General features: G+C 39.8%; 1 protein-coding gene and 1 long non-coding RNA gene across 3 annotated transcripts; one reads left to right on the forward strand and one right to left on the reverse strand.

The window, feature by feature from the left end:
- The first annotated feature begins 1,841 nt into the window (after positions 1-1,841).
- On the forward strand, positions 1,842-14,606 carry LOC125103793 (uncharacterized). Of its 2 annotated transcripts, none has more exons than XR_007128499.1 (3): positions 1,842-2,304; positions 3,206-3,320; positions 12,805-14,606. It is a non-coding gene; the product is annotated as an uncharacterized LOC125103793 (long non-coding RNA). The 2 variants fall into 2 exon arrangements; XR_007128500.1 differs by having other exon boundaries at positions 13,135-14,606.
- Positions 10,041-11,160, reverse strand: LOC125103789 (proteasome subunit alpha type-1-like). The gene has a single exon (XM_047735642.1). The coding sequence runs from the start codon at positions 11,107-11,109 to the stop codon at positions 10,342-10,344; it is 768 nt and encodes a 255-aa protein (XP_047591598.1). The 5' UTR covers positions 11,110-11,160; the 3' UTR covers positions 10,041-10,341.
- Positions 14,607-23,824: the final 9,218 nt, after the last annotated feature.

A 23,824-nucleotide genomic window follows, 5' to 3' on the forward strand; every position in this document is an offset into this window, starting at 1 on the left:
GTCGCGAACCCCGAAACTGCTGCTTTCGCTCCGCCTGCGTCTGCGCCTGAGAAAGGTTGCAGTGGGGACAGAAGGCAGGGAGGGCTTGAAGGCGCGGCGGGACGGCTGTTCGTACAGCAGCCACAAGGTTGGTCCTATCAAGAACAACTCCTTAACAGTTGTTTTGAGGGCATCCAGTTTCAAGGCTCGGGTTGTGTCAAAAGGAAGAGCACAGTAGGTCCGACCTAGGATCACGATTCCCACCATCCTCGTCTTTCTTTCCTTAACTCAATGAAGGGAACAGACTATCAATTTTCCACCCAGGCCAGGCACTCACCCTCCACCCCCATCCAATGAACCCTACTCTGAGTTGCCATCTTGTCGGTTTAGATTCGAAAAGCTGGGGACGCCTGGGTGGCTCAGTTGGTTAAGCAGCTGCCTTCGGCTCGGGTCATGATCCCAGAGTCCTGGGATCGAGTCCCACATCGGGCTCCTTGCTCATCAGGGAACCTGCTTCTCCCTCTGCCTCTGCCTGCCATTCTGTCTGCCTGTGCTCGCTCTCTCTCCTCTCTCTCTCTGACAAATAAATAAAATCTTTAAAAAAAAAAAAAATAGATTCGAAAAGCTGTTACAAAAGACACTTGCCTGGCTCCTGGACCGGAAAGTGCAGTTTCAGTCAAACTGTCTATGAGCACTGGTTGTAGGAGCAGAATTGGAGACCTGAGCCCAGCTGGTGCCGTCCTCGGCAGCCTAAGTAAATTATTTGTCTTTAGGTACCCACAAAGAATAGAGAAGTTTAAATAAGAAAATGCCCGTGAAGGGCACAGTAGCTCATACACAGTAATTATATGTATTCTTTTATAATTATGAGAATTGTAGTTTTCTTTTTTTTTTTTTAAGATTTTATTTATTTATTTGACAGACAGAGATCACAAGTAGGCAGAGAGGCAGGCAGAGAGAGAGGAGGAAGCAGGCTCTCTGCCAAGCAGAGAGCCGGATGCGGGGCTCGATCCCAGGTCCCTGGGATCATGACCTGAGCCGAAGGCAGAGGCTTTAACCCACTGAGCCACCCAGGCGCCCCGAGAATTGTAGTTTTTAACTGTTATTTGTTTCCTTTAGTTCTTAGATTCCAACCTGAAAGACGCACTTTGTTCATAAACTTATATATTCTAGACCTAAAGAATTACCCTTACACGTGAAAGCAATAAGAATGTTTTCAATTGTGATGCATCAGGTACTATTGTGATATGGGTCTGATTCTCCAAGGAAGACCTACACTAGCTAAACTTTGATCTTAACCGTTTGTTTACCTCAATTACAACTTGGTATAATATTGCTCAAGAGTTGCCCTCTTTAGTTTGCTACCTTTGCAATATGGGTTTTCTTCTGATGATGACAAATGACTTTTAAACTATGGTGCTTAAAGATACTACACTGAGTCTCACTCCACTGATAAAATTCCAAGAGTTTCCTCTGACCCTGTTTCCCATCTGTAAATGTAAGGATTGATTTAGATTTAGTGTCCCAAGCCAGATCATAGCATGGATGCGCACCTGGATTCTCCACCAGAAACTCCAGTTCTGGGGAAGGTGAAAGGGGAACAGAGCTGTATCTATAATACACAAACTATAATAACATCACAGGGTCATTTCTCCTCACTAGCGAGTCTTGCATTGGAAAATGAAAACAAGTTAATATACAAATTTCAACATTATGAATTTCCTTTTACCTGAATAGAAGCATAGTTCATTTTGGAATTCAATTATATGTTTAAAGGATCAGCCACTATGATCAGAAAAACAACTGTTATCGCAAATATCTTTGCAGTGCCTAATTGTCCTCATTTGTTGTCTTTACCGGTGAGAAAAATCCAGCCTCAGAATCTGCTGCCTCTGGCGAAGATACTCAGCAAGTTCTTGTCACAGTAGCATCCGTCAGGATTGCTTCTTCCTATTTTGAGCAGAATTTATCTCAAAACTGAATCTAAAGTGTGCAAAGCGGATAAAAGACAGATGAATAAATGAAAGGGCTCCCCAGAGGCCCATGGGGCACAATAGGCAGAGCAGTGGAACCCTGGCCTCTCCTGGTTTCGTCCATTCAGAATGGAAACAGAATTTCAACCATTTATAAAAGTCCAATAATTGTAAAAAGTGGGTTCAAATATAAGCTACCTTATTTCCATTATGAGCAGAGAAACAACTGCCAGAATCAAGGAGGAAAGCATTCTCCATTCAGCCCCTTCTTCGTTCCCATTTGGAAAGAGCACTGGCTGCTCCCTCTACTCATGTCTCTGTATCTTTTCATGAAGCCAGGATGGTGCTGAAGGTAAGCGGCCATCAAACAAGTCCCCACGAGTCAAGGCCAATAGACCCTCAGGACAAGGTCTTTTCACAACCAGAGGAAAAAGACTAACACCATATGCTATAATTTAACACCTTAAAATATGCTTCTGACAGCACACAAACTTACTCTTAGCTGACTGTCTGTTTTGGCAAAACAAATATTAGTTCAGTGCTAACCATCCTTGTTCTCAAGCCAAGATATACCTCCCAAAGTAAATGGCACAATAAAAACAGCATTTAATCAAACACTACTAATTACACAAAATGTCAATATAATGTCTTGATACTTTTCCACTACAAATAAGCTTCAAAGCGTTTCATTGCTTCCTTCTAAACACCTACATATGTTAAAATTAAGAATTTTAAGATGAGGCGTTTTGATCTACAAGCCTCCAAGGGACCCACTTAATGTGCATAGAAATTAGGTCATGGTTGAGAACAATGGAGAGTCTTCATGGAGAATGTTGTAGGTGTTGATGCTATAGAAATTACATCCTTTTTAATTCCTGGACTACCTTATGTTCTGATGTGAAAAGCTATTCCTTGGCATAAGCCAAATACAACTTTAAAACAATGATGAAAGTGCAACAGACATCAGCTCCCCTCCTCAATGTTTTATTTTCCGGTCTATCTACCAAGCTTCTGGTTTCTTTTCCTTGAAATGTGTTGAAGACTGTTACTTGCAATAATTACGTTTCCTTAAACATCCCTTCCTTCTCCCTTTCCAATTCTGTTGCATACCACTACCCCCAGCTCGCCATTTCCATCCTCCTCCAGAAAGATGTATGTGGCTCTCCAGAGCCATAACCATCTCTTCCCTAGTCTCACCTCTTTTTTAATTACTTCTGATGGGAACTATATCTGATATCTCTAATTATTTTCAGGGTTAATATGCTATTATCCCAGTGAAACTTTAAGCTCCTTGAGATCAAGTAACAAAACAAATGCTTCTTTTGAAGAGTCCGCAGTACCCATCTTAGTGGGTTAATACAACAAACAGTAAGCCCACATTAAATTGAATTCTCCTTTCCTTGAAAGTTAAACCTCCTTGAGGTTCCTTTTTTAAATTTAATTTTTTTATATATATTTTACTTATTTATTTGAGAGAGGGAAGGAGAGAGAGATCATGATCAGGGAGGAAGGGTAGAGGGTGAAACAGACTCCTTGCTTAGCAAAGAGCCTGATGCGGAACTCCATCCCAGAACCCTGGGATTATGACCTGAGCCAGAGGCAGATGCTTAACCGACTGAGCCACCCAGGTGACCCTCTCTGAAGTTCTTTTTTTTTTTTTTTTTTAAGATTTTATTTATTTATTTGACAGTGAGAGAAATCACAAGTAGGCAGAGAGGCAGGCAGAGAGAGGGAAGGCAGATGCCTAACCCACTGAGCCACCCAGGCGCCCCCTCTCTGAAGTTCTTAAGTTGATAGAAAAAGAATTGCTAGATTTTAACAAACCAGTCTTCCCTGAGTGCCATTAAAATGCTTTGAATAAAGTCTCAGCCGTGAGTGCCATTAAAATGCTTTAGAATAAAGTCTCAGCCAAGGCCTTTCTTACAATTGGTTGCCTTTGTTTTACATTTCAGTTGTGATAGAATGGTATCCCCTTCTCTCCTATTGGTAATGTCACTTTTGATGGTATGAGCTCAGGCCTACTGGAGATAGATCAGCCAGGATGGAAGGCAGTCATGTGTAAGAAAACTGTCACTTTCCATAATAAAATAAAAATAAAAATAACTTTAGGGGGACCTGGGTGACTCAGTTGGTTAAGCATCTGCCTCTGGCTCAGATCATAATCCCAGGATTCTGGGATCAAGCCCCACATCAGGCTCCCTGCTCAGTGGGGAACCTGCTTCTCCCTCTTACTCTGCTGCTCTGCCTACTTGTGCTCTCTCGCTCTTTCTGTCAAATAAATAAATAAAATCTTAAAAAAAAAAAACTTTAAAAATCCAGATCTTTAAAAAAAAAAATCCAGATTCCCCCCTTATTGGCAGTCTCTGGAGGAAAAAAATAAAAAACACAAAGAAAGCCCCAGTGGGTGGAAACAGAAACTGAGGAAGTTAGGGAGAAGAATATTCTTCCTGTAGAAGAGGAAGACATTTGTGCTTTTTGATTGGAGATACCACAACCCCTAGATACTTTTGGGAATTTGTTAGATATGCTTTGTTTTCATAGTGCCAAGTGGCCATGGTCCGGGAGTGCTAAAGTCTGGCCATGGTGGACACATGCTCCTTCTTCTATTCCCTGCTTAAGGGAAACATTCCTGCATTCCTCTGCCTCTGTTTGCCTATATTCCTAGAAGCATTCAGGTTATTGTTTACTATTCTCATATTCTGCAGGCAGACATGGTCTTACTTGAATAGTCTTACTTGAATAGTCTCATATAAATTATTTCCTTATCTTTAGTAATCTTATGGGGTTCCGTACTAGGAAAATTCCGCTGCCTTTTAGCCACATGTAGTTCTGCATATCATTGAATTGATTGTCTCTTTAGATAGCTGATTGCCACACTATCTTGAGTCTCTTAGACATGAACAATTCACTATATGATTCTCTTCTCTCCCTCTCTGTCTCTCTCCTTCCCTGCCTCTGTCCCTGCTCCCTACTCTCTCATTAAATGACTCGTTTCAAACTTCCCCTTGCATATAGCAATAGACGTTCTAGTCAGTGGTGGTGGTTACTCATATCTACACGTGATAATATTGCATAGAACTACACACATGCACACAAACCTACACACAGATATATATATGTGCAACTGGTGAAATTTTGATAAGGTCTATTGTTTGTGCCAATAACAATTTCCTGGTTCTGTTATTGTTCTAAAACTATGTAAAATGTTACCAGTGGGGAACACGATGTGGAGAGTACACAGGACCTCTCCGTACCATTTTTGCAACTTACAGTAAATCTGTAATTATTTTAAAGTAGGAATAATTTGGTGTTACAAGATGCTTGTACTACCTGTGAAGCAAAATAATGTTATTTGAAAGTAAACTCAGAAGAATTATAAATGCATATTGCAAACTCTAGGGCAACCACTTTAAAAAGTTTTTTAAAAAGTATAATTGAGGGCACCTGGGTGACTCAGTGGGTTAAGCCACTGCCTTCGGCTCAGGTCATGATTCCAGGGTCCTGGGATGGAGCACCTGCACAGGGCTCCTGCTTAGCAGGGAGTCTGCTTCTCCCTCTGCCCCTCCCCCACTGCTGGTGTTTTCTCTCTCTCTCTCTCTCAAATAAATAAAATCTTTAAAAAAAAAAGTACAATTGATATGCTAAGATAGAAGAGTATATTAGGGCTCCAGAAAAACAGAACCAATAAGCTATGGGTGTGTGTGTAAGATATTTATTATAGGAATTGGCTCATACAATTACAGAGACCAAGAAGTCCCATGATCTGTTGTCTGTGAGACAGAGAACCAGAAAAACAAGTGATGCAATTTGCTCCAAGTCTGAAGGTTTGAGAACCAAAGGAGCTGATGGTAAGTCACTGCCCAAGACCAAATGCCCAAGAACCAGGAGCACTGCTGTCTGAGGGCAGGAGAAGATGGATATCCCAGCTCAAGCATAGGACAGATTTGCCCTCCTTCTGCTTTTTTAAATGGATTGGATGATACCCACCCATAATGGTGAGGGTGACCTTTACACAGTCTACTGGTTCAAATCTGACTCTTCCAGAAGCACCCTCGGCAAGGTGTCAATTCTTCCCAATTGATCTATAGATTCAGTGTAATTCCAATAAAGATTCCAGCAGGTTATTTTGTGGAAATTGACAAACTGAGTCAAAAGTTAATATGGAGAGGCAAAAGCCCAGAATAGACAGCACGATACTGAAGAACAAAGTTGGAGGGCTGACAATACTTGGCTTCAAGAAAAGCCACAGAAGGGGCACCTGGGTGGTTCAGTGGGTTAAAGCCTCTGCCTTCGGCTCAGGTCATGATCTCAGGGTCCTGGGATCGAGCCCCGCATCGGGCTCTCTGCTCAGTGGAGAGCCTGCTTCCTCCTTTCTCTCTCTCTCTCTCTCTCTCTTTCTCTCTCTGCCTGCCTCTCTGCCTACATGTGATCTCTGTCTGTCAAATAAATAAATAAAATCTTTAAAAAAAAAAAAAAGAAAAGCCACAGAAATCAAGATAGTGTGGCATTGAAAGAAAAGACAAATAGATTAATAGAACAGAATATAGAGCTTATAAATAGACCCACACAAAAATAGTCCACTTATCTTTAGCAAAGGAGCAAAGACAATATAATGGAGCAAAAAACACTCTTTTCAACAGATGGTATAGAACAACTCAACATTCATATGCAAAAACATGAATCTAGACCCACACTTTATACCCTTCACAAAAATTAACTCCAAGTGGATATTAGACCTAAATATAAATGCAAAACTATAAAACTCCTAGGAGATAACAAAGGACAAAACATAAATGACCTTGAGTATAGTAATGACTTTTTAGATACAACACCAAAGGTACGATCCATTAAAGAAGTGTTTGATAAGCTGGAGTTCATTAAAATTGAAAAAACCGGGGCTCCTGGGTGGCTCAGTGGGTTAAGCCGCTGCCTTCGGCTCAGGTCATGATCCCAGGGTCCTGGGGTCGAGCCCCACATCGGGCTCTCTACTCAGTGGGAAGCCTGCTTCCTCCACTCTCTCCCTCTGCCTGCCTTTCTGCCTATTTGTGATCTCTGTCAAATAAATAAGTAAATTCTTTAAAAAGAAAAAAATCGAAAAAATCTGCTCTGCAAAAGACTGGGTCAGGAGAATGAAAAGACAAGCCACAGACAAGGAGAAAGTATCATAAAAGACATCTGATAAAGGACTGTTATCCAAAATATACAAAGAACACTTAGAGCTCAACAATACAAAAACAAACACACCAATTTAAAAATGGGCAGAAGACCTAAACTGATGTGTATTGAGAAGGTATATAGATGACAAGCATATGAAAAGATGTTCAACATCATATGCCGTTGGAGAATTGCAAAATAAAACATCAATAAGATATGATTACATACTTATTAGAATGACCAAAATCTAAAACACAAGTGATACCAAATGCAGACAAGAATGTGGAGCAAAAAGAGCACTTATTCATTACTGGGGGAATGCAAAATGATAATAGCCATTCTTTTTTTTTTTTTTTTTTTTTTTTTTTTTTAAAGATTTTATTTATTTATTTGATAGAGAGAGATCACAAGCAGGCAGAGAGGCAGTCAGAGAGAGAGGAGGAAGCAGGCTCCCCGCTAAGCAGAGAGCCCGATGCGGGGCTCGATCCCAGGACCCTGAGATCATGACCTGAGCCGAAGGCAGCGGCTTAACCCACTGAGCCACCCAGGCGCCCCGATAATAGCCATTCTTGGGAGTCAGTTTGGTAATTTCTTACAAAATAGAACACACTCTTACCATATGGTCCAGCAGTTATGCTCCTTGGTATTTACTCAAATGAACTGAAAATGTATGTCCATACAAAAACTTTTACAAGGGTGTTTAGAGCAGCTTTATTCATGATTCCCAAAACTTGGAAGCAACCCAGAGGTCCTTCAGTAGGTGAATGGATACACAAACTATGGTATATCCAGAGTATGGAATATTATTCAGTACTAAAGAAAAGTGAGCTATCAAACCATGAAAAGGCATAAAGGAAACTTAAATGCATATTATTAAGTGAAAGAAGCCAATCTGAAAGTGTTATACACTGTATAATTCCAACTATATGACATTCTGGAAAAGGCAATACTGTAAGTAAAAAGATCATTGGTTGTCTGGGTTTGATGGTGTAGAAGGAGGTAAGAACAGGCAGAACATAGAATTTTTAAGGCAGTGAAGATACTCAGTATGATATCATAATCATAGATATATGCTGTTATACATTTGTCAAAACCTATACAATATATAATGACAAAGTAAACCCTATTTCAAACCATGGACTTTGGGTGATAATGATTTAGTTAGATAATCAGTTAGTTGCTGATATATATATATCAATATATATATATATATATATTGCTTTGATATATATCAGTTATATGTATATAACTGATTTTATATATATATATATATATATTTATATATATATATATATATATATATAACAAGTGTAGCCTCCAGTGCAAGGTGTTAATGGGGAATATTGTGCATGTATAGGGATAAGGGGTATATGGGAACTCTCTATATATTCTGTTCAATTTTGTTGTGAGCCTAAAACTGTTCTGAAAAAATAGTTTATTAATTTTTTTTAGATTGTGAATTTCACCTCATTGGAAAAAAAAAAGAGTTGGATCTGTCCCCTTAGTTGTTGTTTGCCAACCCCTGACACAGATCCTTTGGGGACAGAAGCTGCTGTCACTCCAATGCCTGTCATCTATTGCAGTATAGCAAACATCTAAGTGGTATTTGTTTAGTGCACCTCTTTGTGACCAGCTCCAACAGCCGTATCTTTTTTAGCCTTCTGTTCCTAATCTATTACAAGCTACACATGAATTGTGTTCTTTTTGACTCTTTTAGTTATTCCAGGCAACTCACAACTCTATATAAATTTAAGGATCTGTTTTCCATTTCTGTAAAACAGGCCATTTGAAGACTGATGGGGAATTCATTAAATGTCAGATTGTGCTGGGTAGTATTGTCATCTTGACAATATTAAGATTTTTTTCTAAAATTTTTTTAAGATTTTATTTATTTATTTGACAGAGAGAGAGAGATCACAAGTAGGCAGAGAGGCAGGCAGAGACAGAGAGAGGGGGAAGCAGGCTCCCTGCTAAGCAGAGAGCCCGATGCGGGACTCGATCCCGGGACCCTGGGATCATGAACCGAGCTGAAGGCAGAGGCTTTAACCCACTGAGCCACCCAGGTGCCCTGACAATATTAAGATTTAGTCCATAAACATGGGATGTCTTTCCATTTATGTTGTTTTTAATTTCTTTCAGCAATGTTTTGTAGTTTTCTGTTTTTTACCTATTTGGATAAATATATTCCTAGTTATTGTATTCTTTTTGACGCTATTGCAAGTTGAATTGTTTCTTAATATCCTTTGTGTATTATTCATTGCCGGTATGTAGAAACACACTGATTTTTGCATGTTGATCTTGTATCCCAAAATTTTGTTGAATTTATTAACACTAATAGTATTTATGTGGATTCTTGGGAAATAGGATCATATCATCTGTGAATAGAGAAAGTTTTACTTCTTCCTTTCCAATTTGATTGACTCTTGTTTGTTTGGCTGGTTTTTTTCTTGTTCAACTGCCCTGGTCAGCAATTCCAGTTCAAAAATAGGAGCTGTGAAAGCAGTCTTTCCTGTCTTGATCCTAATGTTAGAGGGAAAGCTTTCAGTATTTCAGCATTGATTATGATCTTAGCTGCAGATTTTTCATAAATGTCCTTTATCATGTTGAGGAAGTTTCTTTTTATCCTAGTTTTCTGAGTGTTTTCAAATTTTTTTTCCTGCATCAATTGAGATGACCATGTTTTCTTTTCCTTTCATTTTATTAATGCAGTGTGTTACATTGATTTGTTTTCTTACGTAGAATCACCCTTGCAATTCTTGTGATAAACCTCAGTTGATGATGGGCTTTAATCCTCATAATATGCTATTGGATTTGGTTTGCTAATATTTTGTTAAGGATTTTTGCTTCAGTATTCATAAAAAAATATTGGCCTATAGTTTCTTTTTTTTTTTTCTTTTTATTTTTTTTTCAGGTGAAACAATTTTATTTCACAGTTGTCTTTAAAAACACAAAACACTATGTTCTTCATATAAAAACATTAGTACAGATAACTATACTTACTAGAAAATGATTATATAGACCCTCTCAAAGAAAAATCATACCATTATATGGTTTCAGACAAGTTGCTTAGGAAAAACACATCTGGACTGATTCCAAAAACTTACCATAAGACCATCCTGCATCTTTTGGTTCAAAGTATAGATTACTGTCATCAGTACATGTTCCTGAATTCTTACAGATTTGACAATACACACATAGACTGGCTTGTAACTTAATGTTCCATCGGTTCATCAGCCTATTCTGCAGGTTCATCAGCAGGTTGAGCAGGCTGTGCCTTTCTCTGCAGTCTTTCTTTAAGACCTTCCAGGAATGGAGATACATCATCATCATCATAAATCATGAACTCCAAGTCTTTGCCAACAATTCCAATGGAAACATTCTTTGTAGTTAGGTCCTGTTCTGCTGGAAGCGTCTCTCGTAAGGCACGCAGACCATGTTTCACCAGTTCATTTAAATTGCACTCCATAAATCCAGACATATGTCTCTCCAAGTAAGTACGAGCTGATTGAGAACGGGCTCCCATGGACATGGCTCTACAGTCAAAATAGTTGGCAGACGGACAGGTTTGGAAAATGTGAGGGCCCATATCATCATAACCAGCAATAAGCAGTCCAACACCATATGGTCTCTGGCCATATCGCTGGGTTGGTATCTGGGTCTTGCTTCCAATTAGAGATACAAGACGAGACACAGGAAGAAGTCTGTCAAATACAAATCTGGAATCCAAACACTCCTGGTGCATAAAATTACATAAGAGTCTAGCATCAGCAGTAAGTCCCGCAATTGAGATAACAATATGGTTGTCAACATGGAGAATTTTTTTCTGATGAGCTGCAAGCTCTGACTGTGCTCTCTTTAGTGCAACCAACACTGCATGGGTTTTTGATTTCAGACCAACCGTGGCTGAACCTTGCTTGACAGCTTCCATTGCACACTCAATTTGATGAATCCTGCCCTGAGGGCTCCAAACAGTGACGTCATTGTCATACTGGTTGCGAAACATGGTTCTGGCCCGGATCTGGCTGCGGCCTCCTGCAGAGGTGCGGAATCAGGAAGGTTGCCCTTCTTTTTATTTTTTAAGATTTTATTTATTTATTTGACAGCAAGAAATCACAGTAGGCAGAGAGGCAGGCAGAGAGAAAAGGGGAAGCAGAAATAAACAAATGAGATTATATCAAACTAAAATTCTTTTGCATAGCAAAGAAAACCACTAACAAATTAAAGGCAACATACTGAATGGGAAAAAACATTTACCAATCATGTTATCTGAAAAAGGGACAATATCTAAAATATATAAAGAACTCATGCAACTCAGTAGCAACAAAACAAAACAAATAATCCAATTAAAAATGGGCAGAGGAATTTACAACAATGTGGATGAAGCTAGAGGGTATTATGCTTAGCGAAATAAGTCAATCGGAGAAAGACAACTATCATATGATCTCCCTGATATGAGGAAGTGGAGATGCAACATGAGGCGTTTGGGGGGTAGGAAAAGAATAAATGAAACAAGATGGGATCGGGAGGGAGACAAAGCATAAGAAACTCTTAATCTCACAAAACAAACAGGGTTGCTGGGGGGAGGGGGTGGGGAGAGGGTGGTAGGGTTATGGACATTGGGTGGGGGGTATGTGCTATGGTGGTTGCTGTGAAGTGTGTAGACCTGGTGATTCACAGACCTGTACCCCTGGGGCTAATAATACATTATATGTTTATAAAAAAATAATTTTTTTTTTAAATGGGCAGAGGATCTGAATAGACATTTACAAAGACTTAGAGATGGTCAACAGGTACATGAAAAAGTACACAACATCATTAATCATCAAGGAAATACAAATCAAACTACAGTGAGCTATCACTTCACACCTATTAGAATGGCCAGTATCAATAAGGCAAAAAATAACAAGCGTTAATGATGATGTAGAGAAAGGGAAATGTTCGTTGTATATAAGTCAGTGTAGTCAATATAGAAGATAGTACGGAGATTCCTAAAAAAAAAATAATAGAACTACCGTGTGATCCAACAATTCCACTTCTGAGTATTTATCCAAAGGAAACGAAAACACTAACTTGAAAAGATACATGCATTCCCATGTTCATTGCAGCATTTTTCATAATAGCCAAGACTAGAAGGTCACCTAAGTGTCCACTGATGGACGAACGGATCAAAAAAATGTGGTATACACATACAATGGAATATTATTTGGCCCTAAGAAGAATGAAATCTTGCCATTTGTGACAACATGGCTGGAACTTGAGGGCATTATATTAAGTAAAATAAGACAGAGAAAGACAAATACCATGTGATCTTACTTATATGTGGAACCTTAAAAAATAAAAGCAGATTAATAGATACAGAGAAGAGATTGGTGATGCCAGAGTCAAAAGGTACACACTTCCAGTTATATGGTAAATATCATGGAGTTGTAATGTATAGCATACTGACTAGAGTTAATAATACTGTATTGTGTATTTGAAAGTTGGTAAGAGAGTAGATCTTTAAAGTTCTTATCATAAAAAAGAAGTTGTAGCCTTATGTGGTGACGGACGTTAACTAGGCTAACTGCAGTGATCATTTTGCATTATATACAAATATCTAATCATTATGTTGGGCACTTGAAACTAATATGTCAATTTTATCTCAATTTTAAAAATATGATGATGTACTTATAAAAAAATTGATGTCTCTCATCTACAGTCGAATATCCCCAAAGAGAAAATTTATGTGAACTTACAAAGCAGAATGTCAGCAACAACCTCAACTATCTCTCCTAATCTTTTGCCTCTACTCCCACTCGTCCATGACTGACTCCTACAGAATCAGTTGTGGAAACCTCATTGCTTCCACCCACGATTGCAAGAACATCAAGTCTGGTGTCAAGGCTTCTTTCTCCAAGGTTTCCATTCTGTAGGGTAGTCACTGGTTTCCTGAAGAAGGGAAGAAAGAGTCGTCTTGTCCTTCCCCTGTGCCTTATGTATTTATTGGTCTCTTTGCTTGGCCTCACAAAGGCTTGTTTAACTCCACCAGATCCTACCAGCTTCAAACCCTTCTCTTCAAAGGAGCCACAGACCAGCCTGAGGACCAGTTAGGGACAGCAGGCACCGCTGACACTCTGAATCATCTTCCCCAGGGCAAGCCTCATGCCAAAGTCTGTAAAGGAACACTGATGGGCCCTGGGCCTGGAAGAGTGGGACAGAGTGTCTATACCACCTTAGTTTTGGCTCAGCACTCAGAAAGATACCTTTTCATCAGTACCTGGGCTGAGGCAGCACAGAAACTTGGATGTTCAGACAGCAAAGCTGATGGCCACGCTTCTTTGTAACAAAGGCACTTCTGCTGAATTCAAAGCGTTTTAGGTAAAACTACCTATTGTCTGTCAGAGGCTTTCTTTAAAAGAATAATTAAAGAACAAAAAGCAGAAATAGACACGTAAATACAGAGAAGGAGCTGATGGTTGCCAGTGGTGGGGGTGGGGAGACGAGGTGGGGTGTCAGAGGATGGACAAAATAGGTGAAGGGAAGTGGGGGGGGGACAGACTTCCAGTTATGGAGATAATTCACGAGATAAAAGGCAAAAGTTAGGAAATATAGTCAATGATACTGTAATGACAACATATGGTGACAGATGGCAGCTATACTTGTGGTGAGCACAGCAAAAGGGATATATTGACCCAATCACTATGTTGTACAATTGGAATCAATATAACATTGTGTCTTAACTATATTTCAATTTAAAAAAAATTAAGGCTTTTATTTTGTACTAAATTTTGCATCTTGTATTGAAGGCCTCCATGAATAAGTCAGCACTGCCCTCTACTGGATGATCTGTGTTTGTTGCTCAATAAACACCTTGGGCACAAGAGGATTTAAATAGGATTTTTGATACTTTCTCTTAATGTCAATGAGAAGAGAGTGGAAACTAAGACATCCAAACAGTCTGGATATTCCTCCATGCCTAATAATATGGTCAGATAAAAAGTTCCTCAAAAAAAGGCTTCATATTCCAATTTCAAGGATTATAAGTTTAAAAACCAAACTCAAGTATGTTAACAACAAAGAAAGAAAAGTGTCAGAGAGACAAAAAAGTAGAGGGGAGAGAGAGAAAATAAATTCTCATCGGAGTAAATGGGGACTGGTTTCCTACTTTGGCAACCTCAAAAATAAACTCAAGTAAATGCTTTGTGACATCACCAGCTGCAGTTCCTCTAATGTGTATGCTAATTCTAGCTCCTGGGATAAACTTTTTATCTTCTCGAGACAAAATGTAAGATGAGTTTAGTCAGCTGTAATGATCAGTTCTCCTGCTATGAAAATGTTATGTTCCTGTCAAAGGAGATTAAACTGTGGTTGGTTGGAAGTCAGCCAACAAATTATTATACCTAACATAGCAGTAGCATTTAGACCGACTGAAATCTACCCCAAATTTTGACTCATAAGATAAGAAAAAATAAACAGTCATTAAAAGATATTACGACTTGGGGTCCCTGGGTGGCTTAGCTGGTTAAGCATCTGACTCTTGATCTCAGCTTAGCTCTTGAACTCAGGGTCATGAGTTCAAGCCCAGCATTGGACTCCACTTAGTTAAAAAAAAAAAAATACTACTTGAGTAGCACTTACAAACAAAATAAAAAGGCAAAAAAAAGGAAAAAGAGGAATACCTGGTGTAAATTAAACTATATGCCATAAATCACCATGAGAAAAACACCTGAATATGATCCTAATAAGACAAATGCAGATGCAGAATGAGCCATCATTTCTAGGTTAGAGACTCCCAACCCCACCCCCATCATCTCTCCCAGAGATCCTGGAAAGAACACAGGCTTTGGTCTAGACAGCCTGGATTCAAGTTGCAGCTCTGTCATTGTGTGGGTTTGAAAAGGCCTTGCTTTCCTTGTCTGTAAGGTAGAGACAGTAATACATAACTCACAGAGCTTGACAAAAATGGGTGAAATAAAGCATGTAAATCACTTAACACAGTACCTGCATATATTAGATTTTCAATAAAAACATGCTTTTCTCTGCTTTTCTTCCTTCCAAACTCCCATATCCACCCAGTTACTGGACGACCTTCAGGTGAAACACAGGCCATTATTTCCAGGCAACATGTATACAACTCTTTTCCCTCTTATGGCCCACCATTATTCACTTCACCGTCCAAGCCAGACATTTGAACATCATCCTAGATTCCCTTCTCCTGCTCACCTCCTCGTGTACTTAAAAGACTCCTTCTCTGCCTTCAAGCCTTAGTTCAGATGTCACTTCTCCTGAGAAGAGCCTGGATTCTTCTGCTCCTCTCAGGCTGAGTTAAGTTCTTGATCAGGTCCCATGTTTCCAAAGAACCCCATATATACCTCTATTGAAGAATTAGTTACACCTCTTGTTGTGACTTGTTTCTCTTCCCCACTAGGCTATGGGTACTTTCAGAGCAGAGACTGTGTCTGTTTCAAACATACCCCCAAGATCTAGCACTGCACCTATCATATGAACATGCTGAAAAACATCTGTGTAGTAAATGTCAACATGGATTCATGGATTAATAATATTATTGGTGGAATTTCTGAAATGCTAATCTTACCTCTTTCTTCTACAGAGTAATAGAGTTAGGAGTCAGAGAATGCCATGTGGCCCTGTGAGCCAAAATCAGGCTTCCTATTGCTTCCCTTCAAGTTTAGATTTCTAGACCCTGGTGGTTAGGCAAGGACTTGCTGAGAAGCCACCTGCCTCATACATGTCGAACACAGAGATAAGACAGTTCTGCCTCTGGAAGCCCACACTATGAACTTGACTCAGCTGTGTTTGCTCACAGAATCAGGGGTAAAGGAAAATGTGTGCTCTTTACAGTCAGAGCAGTTCTAAAATGGAGAAAGTATACAATAGTTTAAGTTGTACCCTGCACAGTGTGCCAGGTGAAGGGCAAGGGTGGGGCAAGGGGAATGCTGAAAACCAGACCACACTCCATTAGCCAAGCACGGCATGCCAGCGTGAGTCTCTGTTGCGTAAAGATACTCTCAGCTCCTCAAGGTCTGTGGTCACCGCCTGAGGTCTGTGTCTACCCAGAGGGGAGGACACAAGGCTCCATGTGAAATGGGTGGTTATTTCATTTTGATGAGCTAGGAAAGGAAGAGAGGAGTTCTCCCTAGGAAAAGTAAGTAGGGAGAAAAGAATTAGCATTAACTGAACATCTACCATGTGCTCAGACCCTGGAACACATGATTTGGATAAATGACGTCATGTCATTCAGACAAATCTCTGCAAGTTGGTATCTTCAGATGAATATATAGAGAATTAGAGCCAAGAAGACCATAAAGGTGATGACATTTGGACCCAAAGTCCATCATTGTAGCACCACTCCCTCATACTTTGTACTCTGCCAACAAAATATCCTACTCTCAGTGACTTCTTCTCTAATACTCCCAGGAGCTAGAGAGCATGAGGTTGAACAACACAGACAGAACCGTTATCCCAGTGATGTGAACTGAGGAATGCGATTAGGGCATTACCCAGTTTTCAAGCAGATGCATTCCAAGAGTTCATTCCAAGACTAGAACTTTGCAAATATCTTTTCTAAGCTATACATGAAAGTTAGGCTCTTGGGCAAGCTTGCAAAATTGTTTTTAGTGTGGTTTGGAAGCTTAAGCCTTGACACGGTGCTTCTCTGACCCTCTGTGACCATGGAGTTCCTGATGGTCCTGGGCACCCATCACAATCTGGTAAATTCCAAGATAGACTGACTAGCTGCATATACAAGGGGCTTATAAGGCAAGCAGCATAAAATAGAGGGGTCTTTGTAAAAAGTCCTACATATAAGTTTTGGAAAATCTCCATTGCAGGGTTTTTCTATCTCAGCACGATTGACACTGTGGTCTCGATATTCTTTGTTGTAGGGAACTGTCTGGCACTCTGTAGGATCTCTACCCACAACTCACTAAATGCCTGTAAAAACATCCCACCACCAGTTCTCTCCTTATTGCCAAAGAAACATCCCCTGGGGGACCAAAATCACTCTCCTTTGAGATGTTGGAATGCAGTGGTCTCTGAACAATGGCTTACAACCACTTCAGTCCCCTGTAGCTTTCAAAGGCCAGAAACCCAGGTTTCTGTGGATAAGCTACTAATATGCAAATACTTGTAACATTTTAAAAAGTTAAAAAATCACAGATTTTGAGGGTTGTGGAGGATTATTTGTAATTCCTTCAAAGATTTAACATGTTTAAATATCAATGTCATTTTAATACCTAGAAAGATTTAACAGTATTTTGCTAAGTAAAGGATGATTGAAAATTGCTTTCCGGAGTCAAATAAAATATACCATTCCCCAGAACAGTCCAAGGTATTTTAGGTGAATTATGATATGCTTGTTTCAGGTAGTGATTTGGCATCAACAAAGGGCCTTTTCTTTGGCTGTAAACAGAAAAATGTGGGTGTGGACATAATGAAGCAATTGTATGCTTGGAAATAGTGAATAACTCCCATCTCTTATAGAGAAGGGGTCATGCCACCTTCACAACACAGACCAAGACAATTCCCCTGATGCTAAGAGAAGTCTCAGATTCCACAAAATAGTTCGAATCCCCATTTTTTTTCTCCCATCCCACTATTCTCTGCTTTCAAATGAACAAAAAATGGTTTCCTTCACAGGCTATCAAGCTGAAGCCAGATCGCCTCCTGGGGGAGTTCAACCTCTCTTTTATATGAAAATTAGAACTCTTACCTAATCAACATCAAAATCTCCATTCAAAGATGAATACAGAGGCAGGAGTTGCTATAGCTCTCTAAATGTTACGCAAAGCAGATGAGTCAACATTATACATTCTCCACCTGAAAGATGAATTCTGGGAGCGAGCTGTTCCATTAAATGGACCTCTTTCCTTATCTACATCCCCTAATGCCAAAGCTTTCCAAGAGAGTTGAAAAAAACGAGGTGGTTTGTATATGGAGTGGTGTGGAATGGTTCAGAGCGGGACCCCGGAGCCATGTCTGGACCTGGATCCGGATTTTCAGCTCTCCACTTACGGGCTCTTGGGGACCCTTGGGACTCTTACCTCAAGCTGTGTGCCTGTTACCTCCTCTTTCTCCTGGAAATAATCAAAAGTGCCTACTTTTTATGGTAGTCATGAGGAACAAATGAGCTAGATTTATAAAATACCCAGAATGGTGTCTAAGATCTTAGCAAGGTCTGCACGGGTATTGCTTAAACAAAATGAGAAAGTGAACAAAGCCTCCTGAGGCTTTCGTCCCCTTTGGGAAACCAAGCAGTGCCCTAGGGGAAAATTATGAAATAGGCACTTGTGTTTCCTACCTGCACTTCTTTCTTTTATGTTCATCTTGAGCCCTCTTTTCAAGTTCCTACCAGGGTGTTAGCAGATCACAACTGGTGATGTTCAGCAAGCTTCTCCAAGGGGCCTTTGAGTTCCCTCTGGAGACTCTGGAAGGCTGAAAAGTCACCAGAGCTTGAAGAAATGAATATGCGATGCTGACGGGCAGGTGAGGAGTTGTATTTTCAGATTGGGGAACGGGGCGGAGGGTTGGGTGGGCGAATCTGTCTGCCCCTGGTCTGCACACTCCTGAGGCTGGCCCCAGGGAGAATAATGCAGATTCATACATTTGAGTCTAAAAATTAAATTTAAAAAAACAAGCAGCCTCAAATTTCTGTGTTCTAACATATGGAAATTGTGGCACTTTCTCGAAATGAGTCATCCCAAGCCCAAGTTAGAAGCAGACATAATTTCCAGATGTCCAAAACTTTTTATTTTTCACTAAATAAAAAAGCAAGCAAGATGGAAAATGGTTTTTAATACTGCTTCTCTTACTAGCTGTTAATGTTTACTTGCTTCTGATTTTCCTAAGATTATCCCCTTGTAAGCTGTGGCCTAAATGCATTTAAATTGCCTTTGAATATCCCAAGCAATCCTTACTACCATGGAAACAGAAGCAAGGATATGCAAGATGACTCCTCAAGGGCATAATTTGGTACTTTAGATACTTTTGCTTGGTTGCTCCCTGCTCTACTACCCCTTCTCTGAAATGCAATCATGTTAGTTGTATTTATTTGTATTATGCATGGGAGCACACAGTTCACCAAGTGGTGGAAAGTACCATTCATCCATCAAAGAGCTTCCCAGATATTTATAATCACAGGCAGCATTAGCAAGGCCAAAGCCCTGTGCATCAGAAAGCATGGGCAGATTGATCCAGAAGGATTTAGGCATTTGCCCAATGGTCTATGAGGTAAGCTTTATATTTTGTACTTTTATTGGTGGAGAAGAGGGCATGGCCTTCTGCCCCAAAGAATACCACCTCATGCCTTGGCTTTTGAAAATGTGACTTGGTGGTTGTGTAATTCTGTATAACGAGCATGTGAGATAATAACAATAAGGGGCCCAAACTGAGAAATACCCAATTTATGACTCTAATGGTAAAGCATTTATAACCTTAATAAAAATACCTTAGCTGTTTATCCCTCATATGTAAAATGGCCATTTCTGGAGTGCAGAATTAGGGCTTTGGTTCAGGTTGAGGTCGATGTTTGTAAACTAACTACCCTTTGGATGAAAGATTGGACATAAAGAATAAATATTTCCCTTAACTGTTTCATCAATCCATGATGAAGACAGGAGGAAAATGTCAAGGTCATGTCTAGCTTTCTGGTTAAAGAAATATCGCCTGAGACACGAGGATCTCAGCCACTTATAGTCATAATGTTCTCATGCTTCCTAAAGTAACTAGAAATCATGACAAGTACAAAGGCACAAAACAAATATAGGTGTTTCAGATTCACTTTTTCTTCCCTTTTTTGAGTTACTTGGAATTCTCTGGGCATAGGTCAAGAGACCAGCCACCTCCTAGAATAAATGGTATCGTAGCAATGATGGGCCACAAAGACCAGACAGATTGAGCCTACCTGACCTTCACCCAGCATAGAAATTATTATGACACTGAGATGTTGAAAGATGAAAATGTTGACAACTAAGTTTAATCTCTACAGTATAACAAAGTTTCTAGACAGCTATGAGAAATACATTAATAAATATATTCACAGATATTTCTGATAGAAATATTTCTAATATTTCTGATAGACGAAGAAGTTGCACTGATAGTTTCTGCGAGTGAATATAAAATTGGTACACAGAAACTTGAAAGGAAATTCAAGTAGTAAAAAGAACTCTTTTTTTAAAAGATTTTATTTATTTATTTATTTATTTGATAGAGAGAGATCATAAGTAGGCAGAGAGGCAGGTAGAGAGAAAGAGGGGGAAGCAGGCTCCCTGCTGAGCAGAGAACCCAAAGTGGGGCTTGATCCCAGGACCCTGAGATCATGACCTGAGCCAAAGGCAGAGGCTTAACCTACTGAGCCACCCAGGTGCCCCTAAAAAAACCTATTTTATAACTAATTAGCAAAAGCAATTTAATCAGCTATGGTTCACAGCTATGGAAGGTGAGGCAGACATAGCTCATGTTGGTGGCCACCAGTATCTTCTGAACAAATTTCTTATATTTGGGGAAGTTGTCAAATTATGAATCATGTCTTTGAAGGAAAAATACAAAACTCATTTTCCCAGTTCTTTTGCAACAGGGATGTTGATATGTAACCTACAAATATAGCCAATTAAGAGTCTGATATGGGGGGCACCTTGGTGGCTCAGTCATTAAGCATCTACCTTTGGCTTAGGTCATGATCCCAGGTCCTGGGATCAAGTCCCACATCCATCTCCCTGCTTGGAGGGGAGCCTGCTTCTCCCTCTCCCTCTGCCTGCTGCTCCCCCTATTTGTGTGCTCTCTCTGTCAAATAAATAAATAAAATCTTTAAAAAAAAATCTGATATGGAAGAGGGAAATAGGAGGAAGCAGATGCTACACAGAATTCATTTCATGATGGTGATAATAGCAGAGGGGTCCAACTTTGAGGGCAGCAGAGTTTCTGGCATCAGCCACGGCCAAGACTCAGTGGATGAGCTGCAGTGCTATGTCCTGAAGACAACAACACAATCTTCTCTGGAACATCCCTGTATAGTGTGGTGTGGGTATCCTTCACAGCTGTGGAGCTTCCAAGACTTACTCTCTGCACCCATAAATCCCTTAGTTTGAGACTAAGAATCCTGATTAATGTAGTCTAGACATTACAGAATAGTGTGTACATTCCTACATCCTTAGTGCAAATATGAACTGAAACATCACTTTTGTAAAGTATTTTAGTGTTATATATCAAGATCCAGAAAAAACATTCATCTCTGACTCGTTAACTCTCTTCTTTTTTTTAAGATTTATTTATTTATTTGAGAGAGAGAGAGAGTGCACACAAGTTGGGGGAGGGGCAGAGGGGGAGAGAGAGAGAATCCTCAAGCATACACCCTGCTGAGTGTGAGCCCAACGTGGGGCTCAATCCCAAGAGTGCAATGATCACGACCTGAGCCAAAATCAGGGTTTGGATGCTTAACCAACTAAACCACCCAGGTACCCCTCATTAACCCTCTTCTGAGAATTTATGCTAAGAAAATAATCTTAAGGAAGGAAAATGGCTATGTGAATGGCACGATTTAAAATTTCAAGGCATTAGAAACAATCCGAAGGCTCTCCACCAGGGGAGAAATGAGATCAGTAATGGTATGCTCTTGACAGTCAGAAAAATTCCAGCATTTCCATATGGTAAGGGTTTAGGACACAATTTTGTTGGAGTCAGGACAGGGGGGCTCAAAGCTGCATTTAGACAGAGTACATGTTTTTTTCCTTAGAATATTTATTTGGGGTTGCTTGTAGGGAATGAAGAATGGGGCTGGGGGGGGCACTAAAACCCCAGCTATCTCCCCTACACCTGCAACTATTGGCAGAAAATTGCACAGTGAATAACATAATTATTAGGAAGCTATGTACCAAGGTAGGAAAAAAATGCTCATGCTATCTTGTTTAGGGGATGAGCAAAAGACAAAACATATCCATGTAGTGACTACTGTTATATAAAAAATTGAAGTAGTATATTGAGCCGGGTCTGGAAGGAAACAGAAAAACAGTGTGATTTATTGAGTGGCAGAATTGTCAATTAATATCTTGTTCTTGTTTTGTGCTGATGTCATGCAATGCCACAAATATTGTTATACTTCACAAAAGCATCTTGTGGTCAAAATAATATCCTTTCTTCGGCAAAGTTTCAGTGATGTTACAGCAGTACAGCCACCTTCTCAGTGAAGATGACTTTGATACCTCTTGTCTTTTGGAATTAGACTCAATCTGGGCTTTAGGTAACCTGCCTACTTTAGAGTGCACGAATTCGCAGGACCAAAGGAAAAAGGCCTCACTGTATGAAATTACCAGAACTCTAAAAACACATCTGCTCACATGGAGCAATGGGGACTGCTGGCGAGAGGGAACTAGCAAACATCTTTGGCTTTATCTAGTAAAGTCAGAGGGATCCACACACTATGACCCAGAAATTCCCCTCCTAGGTATTTACTCTGGTAAATCTATTGGCACATTGGCAGTAAAATACATACAAGAATGTTTGCAGTTGCACAATTCTATTTACCAAAAACTGAACAGAATTTAAGTGTTCATTTTTTAAATTATTTTTTATTTATTTGTTTACTTATTTATTTCTTCGTTTGAGAGTGAGAGAGTGAGTGAGAACAGGGTGGGAGGGCAGAGGGAGAGAGAGAGAGAGTCTTAAGCAGACTCCACCCTGAGCACAGAGACCAACGAGGGGCTCCATCTCACAACCCCAAGATCATGACCTGAGCTGAAACCAAGAGTCAGGAGTTTAGCTGACTGTGACACCCAGACAACCAAATCCTGAAGGTGGTTCAGTTTCATTAATCAAGGTCTCAACTAACTTCTCTACCCTTCACTCCTACATCAGTGACCTGAAAGTGGTTTCTGTTTCTAGAAAAGGTGATTTCTCCATAGACCTTTATGTTAGGATCTCCTCTTGTTTATTTTTCAAAATATAAACTACAACACACACAAAGAAAGCAGTGTAAAACACAAATGTATTAATATTTAAAGCAAAATTATGAAGCAAGACACCATCTAATCAAGAAGGAACATTTCCAGGCCAGAAACCCCAGTGTCCTCCTTTCTAAATAAACTCCTTCCCTACCCTCCCCAGAGGTGGCTACCATCTTGACATCTGAGTTCATCATTTCTTACTTTATTTTTTTTAAAGACTTTATTTCTTTATTTAACAGAGAGAGAAAGAGAGAATGAGCAGGGGGAACAGCAGAGTAAGAGGGAGAAGCAGGGGCTCGATCCCACTGGGATCATGACCTGAGCTGAAGGCAGGTGCTTAACCTACTGAACCACCCAGGTGCCCCCTTACTCTACTTTATAGTTATACCAATTTTGTAAGCATCTCTATTGGCATAGTTTAATTTTGTCTGTTTTTAAACTTTTTATGAATGGAGTCATATCATGTATCTTGCTTCTTTCATTCACTGTCATGTTTATGAGCTTTTTGTGGAGTCTAAAAGTAGTTTGCATACATTTACTATTACATGGTATTCTTTGATTGCACCATATGTTTACCTTTTTAAAAATCTACTCTATTGTTAATGAATGCTTAAATTGAGAGACATCTGGGTGTCACAGTCAGTTACGCTCCTGATTCACTCCCTGGTTATGAACCACTGCCCAAGAAGATGTAAGGTAAGCCTATTGAGTCTCTCTCAAACAGATTTGGAAAACAAAATACCTAGCAATTTTTCCCATTGATTGGTCAGCACAGGTGGTCTG

Source organism: Lutra lutra, chromosome 7 (assembly GCF_902655055.1).
Source record: "Lutra lutra chromosome 7, mLutLut1.2, whole genome shotgun sequence".
NCBI lineage: Eukaryota > Metazoa > Chordata > Mammalia > Carnivora > Mustelidae > Lutra > Lutra lutra.

What these genes read in the sequence shown, in the direction of transcription:
- LOC125103789 (XM_047735642.1), bottom strand. Translation starts at nt 11,109, where the DNA reads ATGTTTCGCAACCAGTATGACAATGACGTCACTGTTTGGAGCCCTCAG.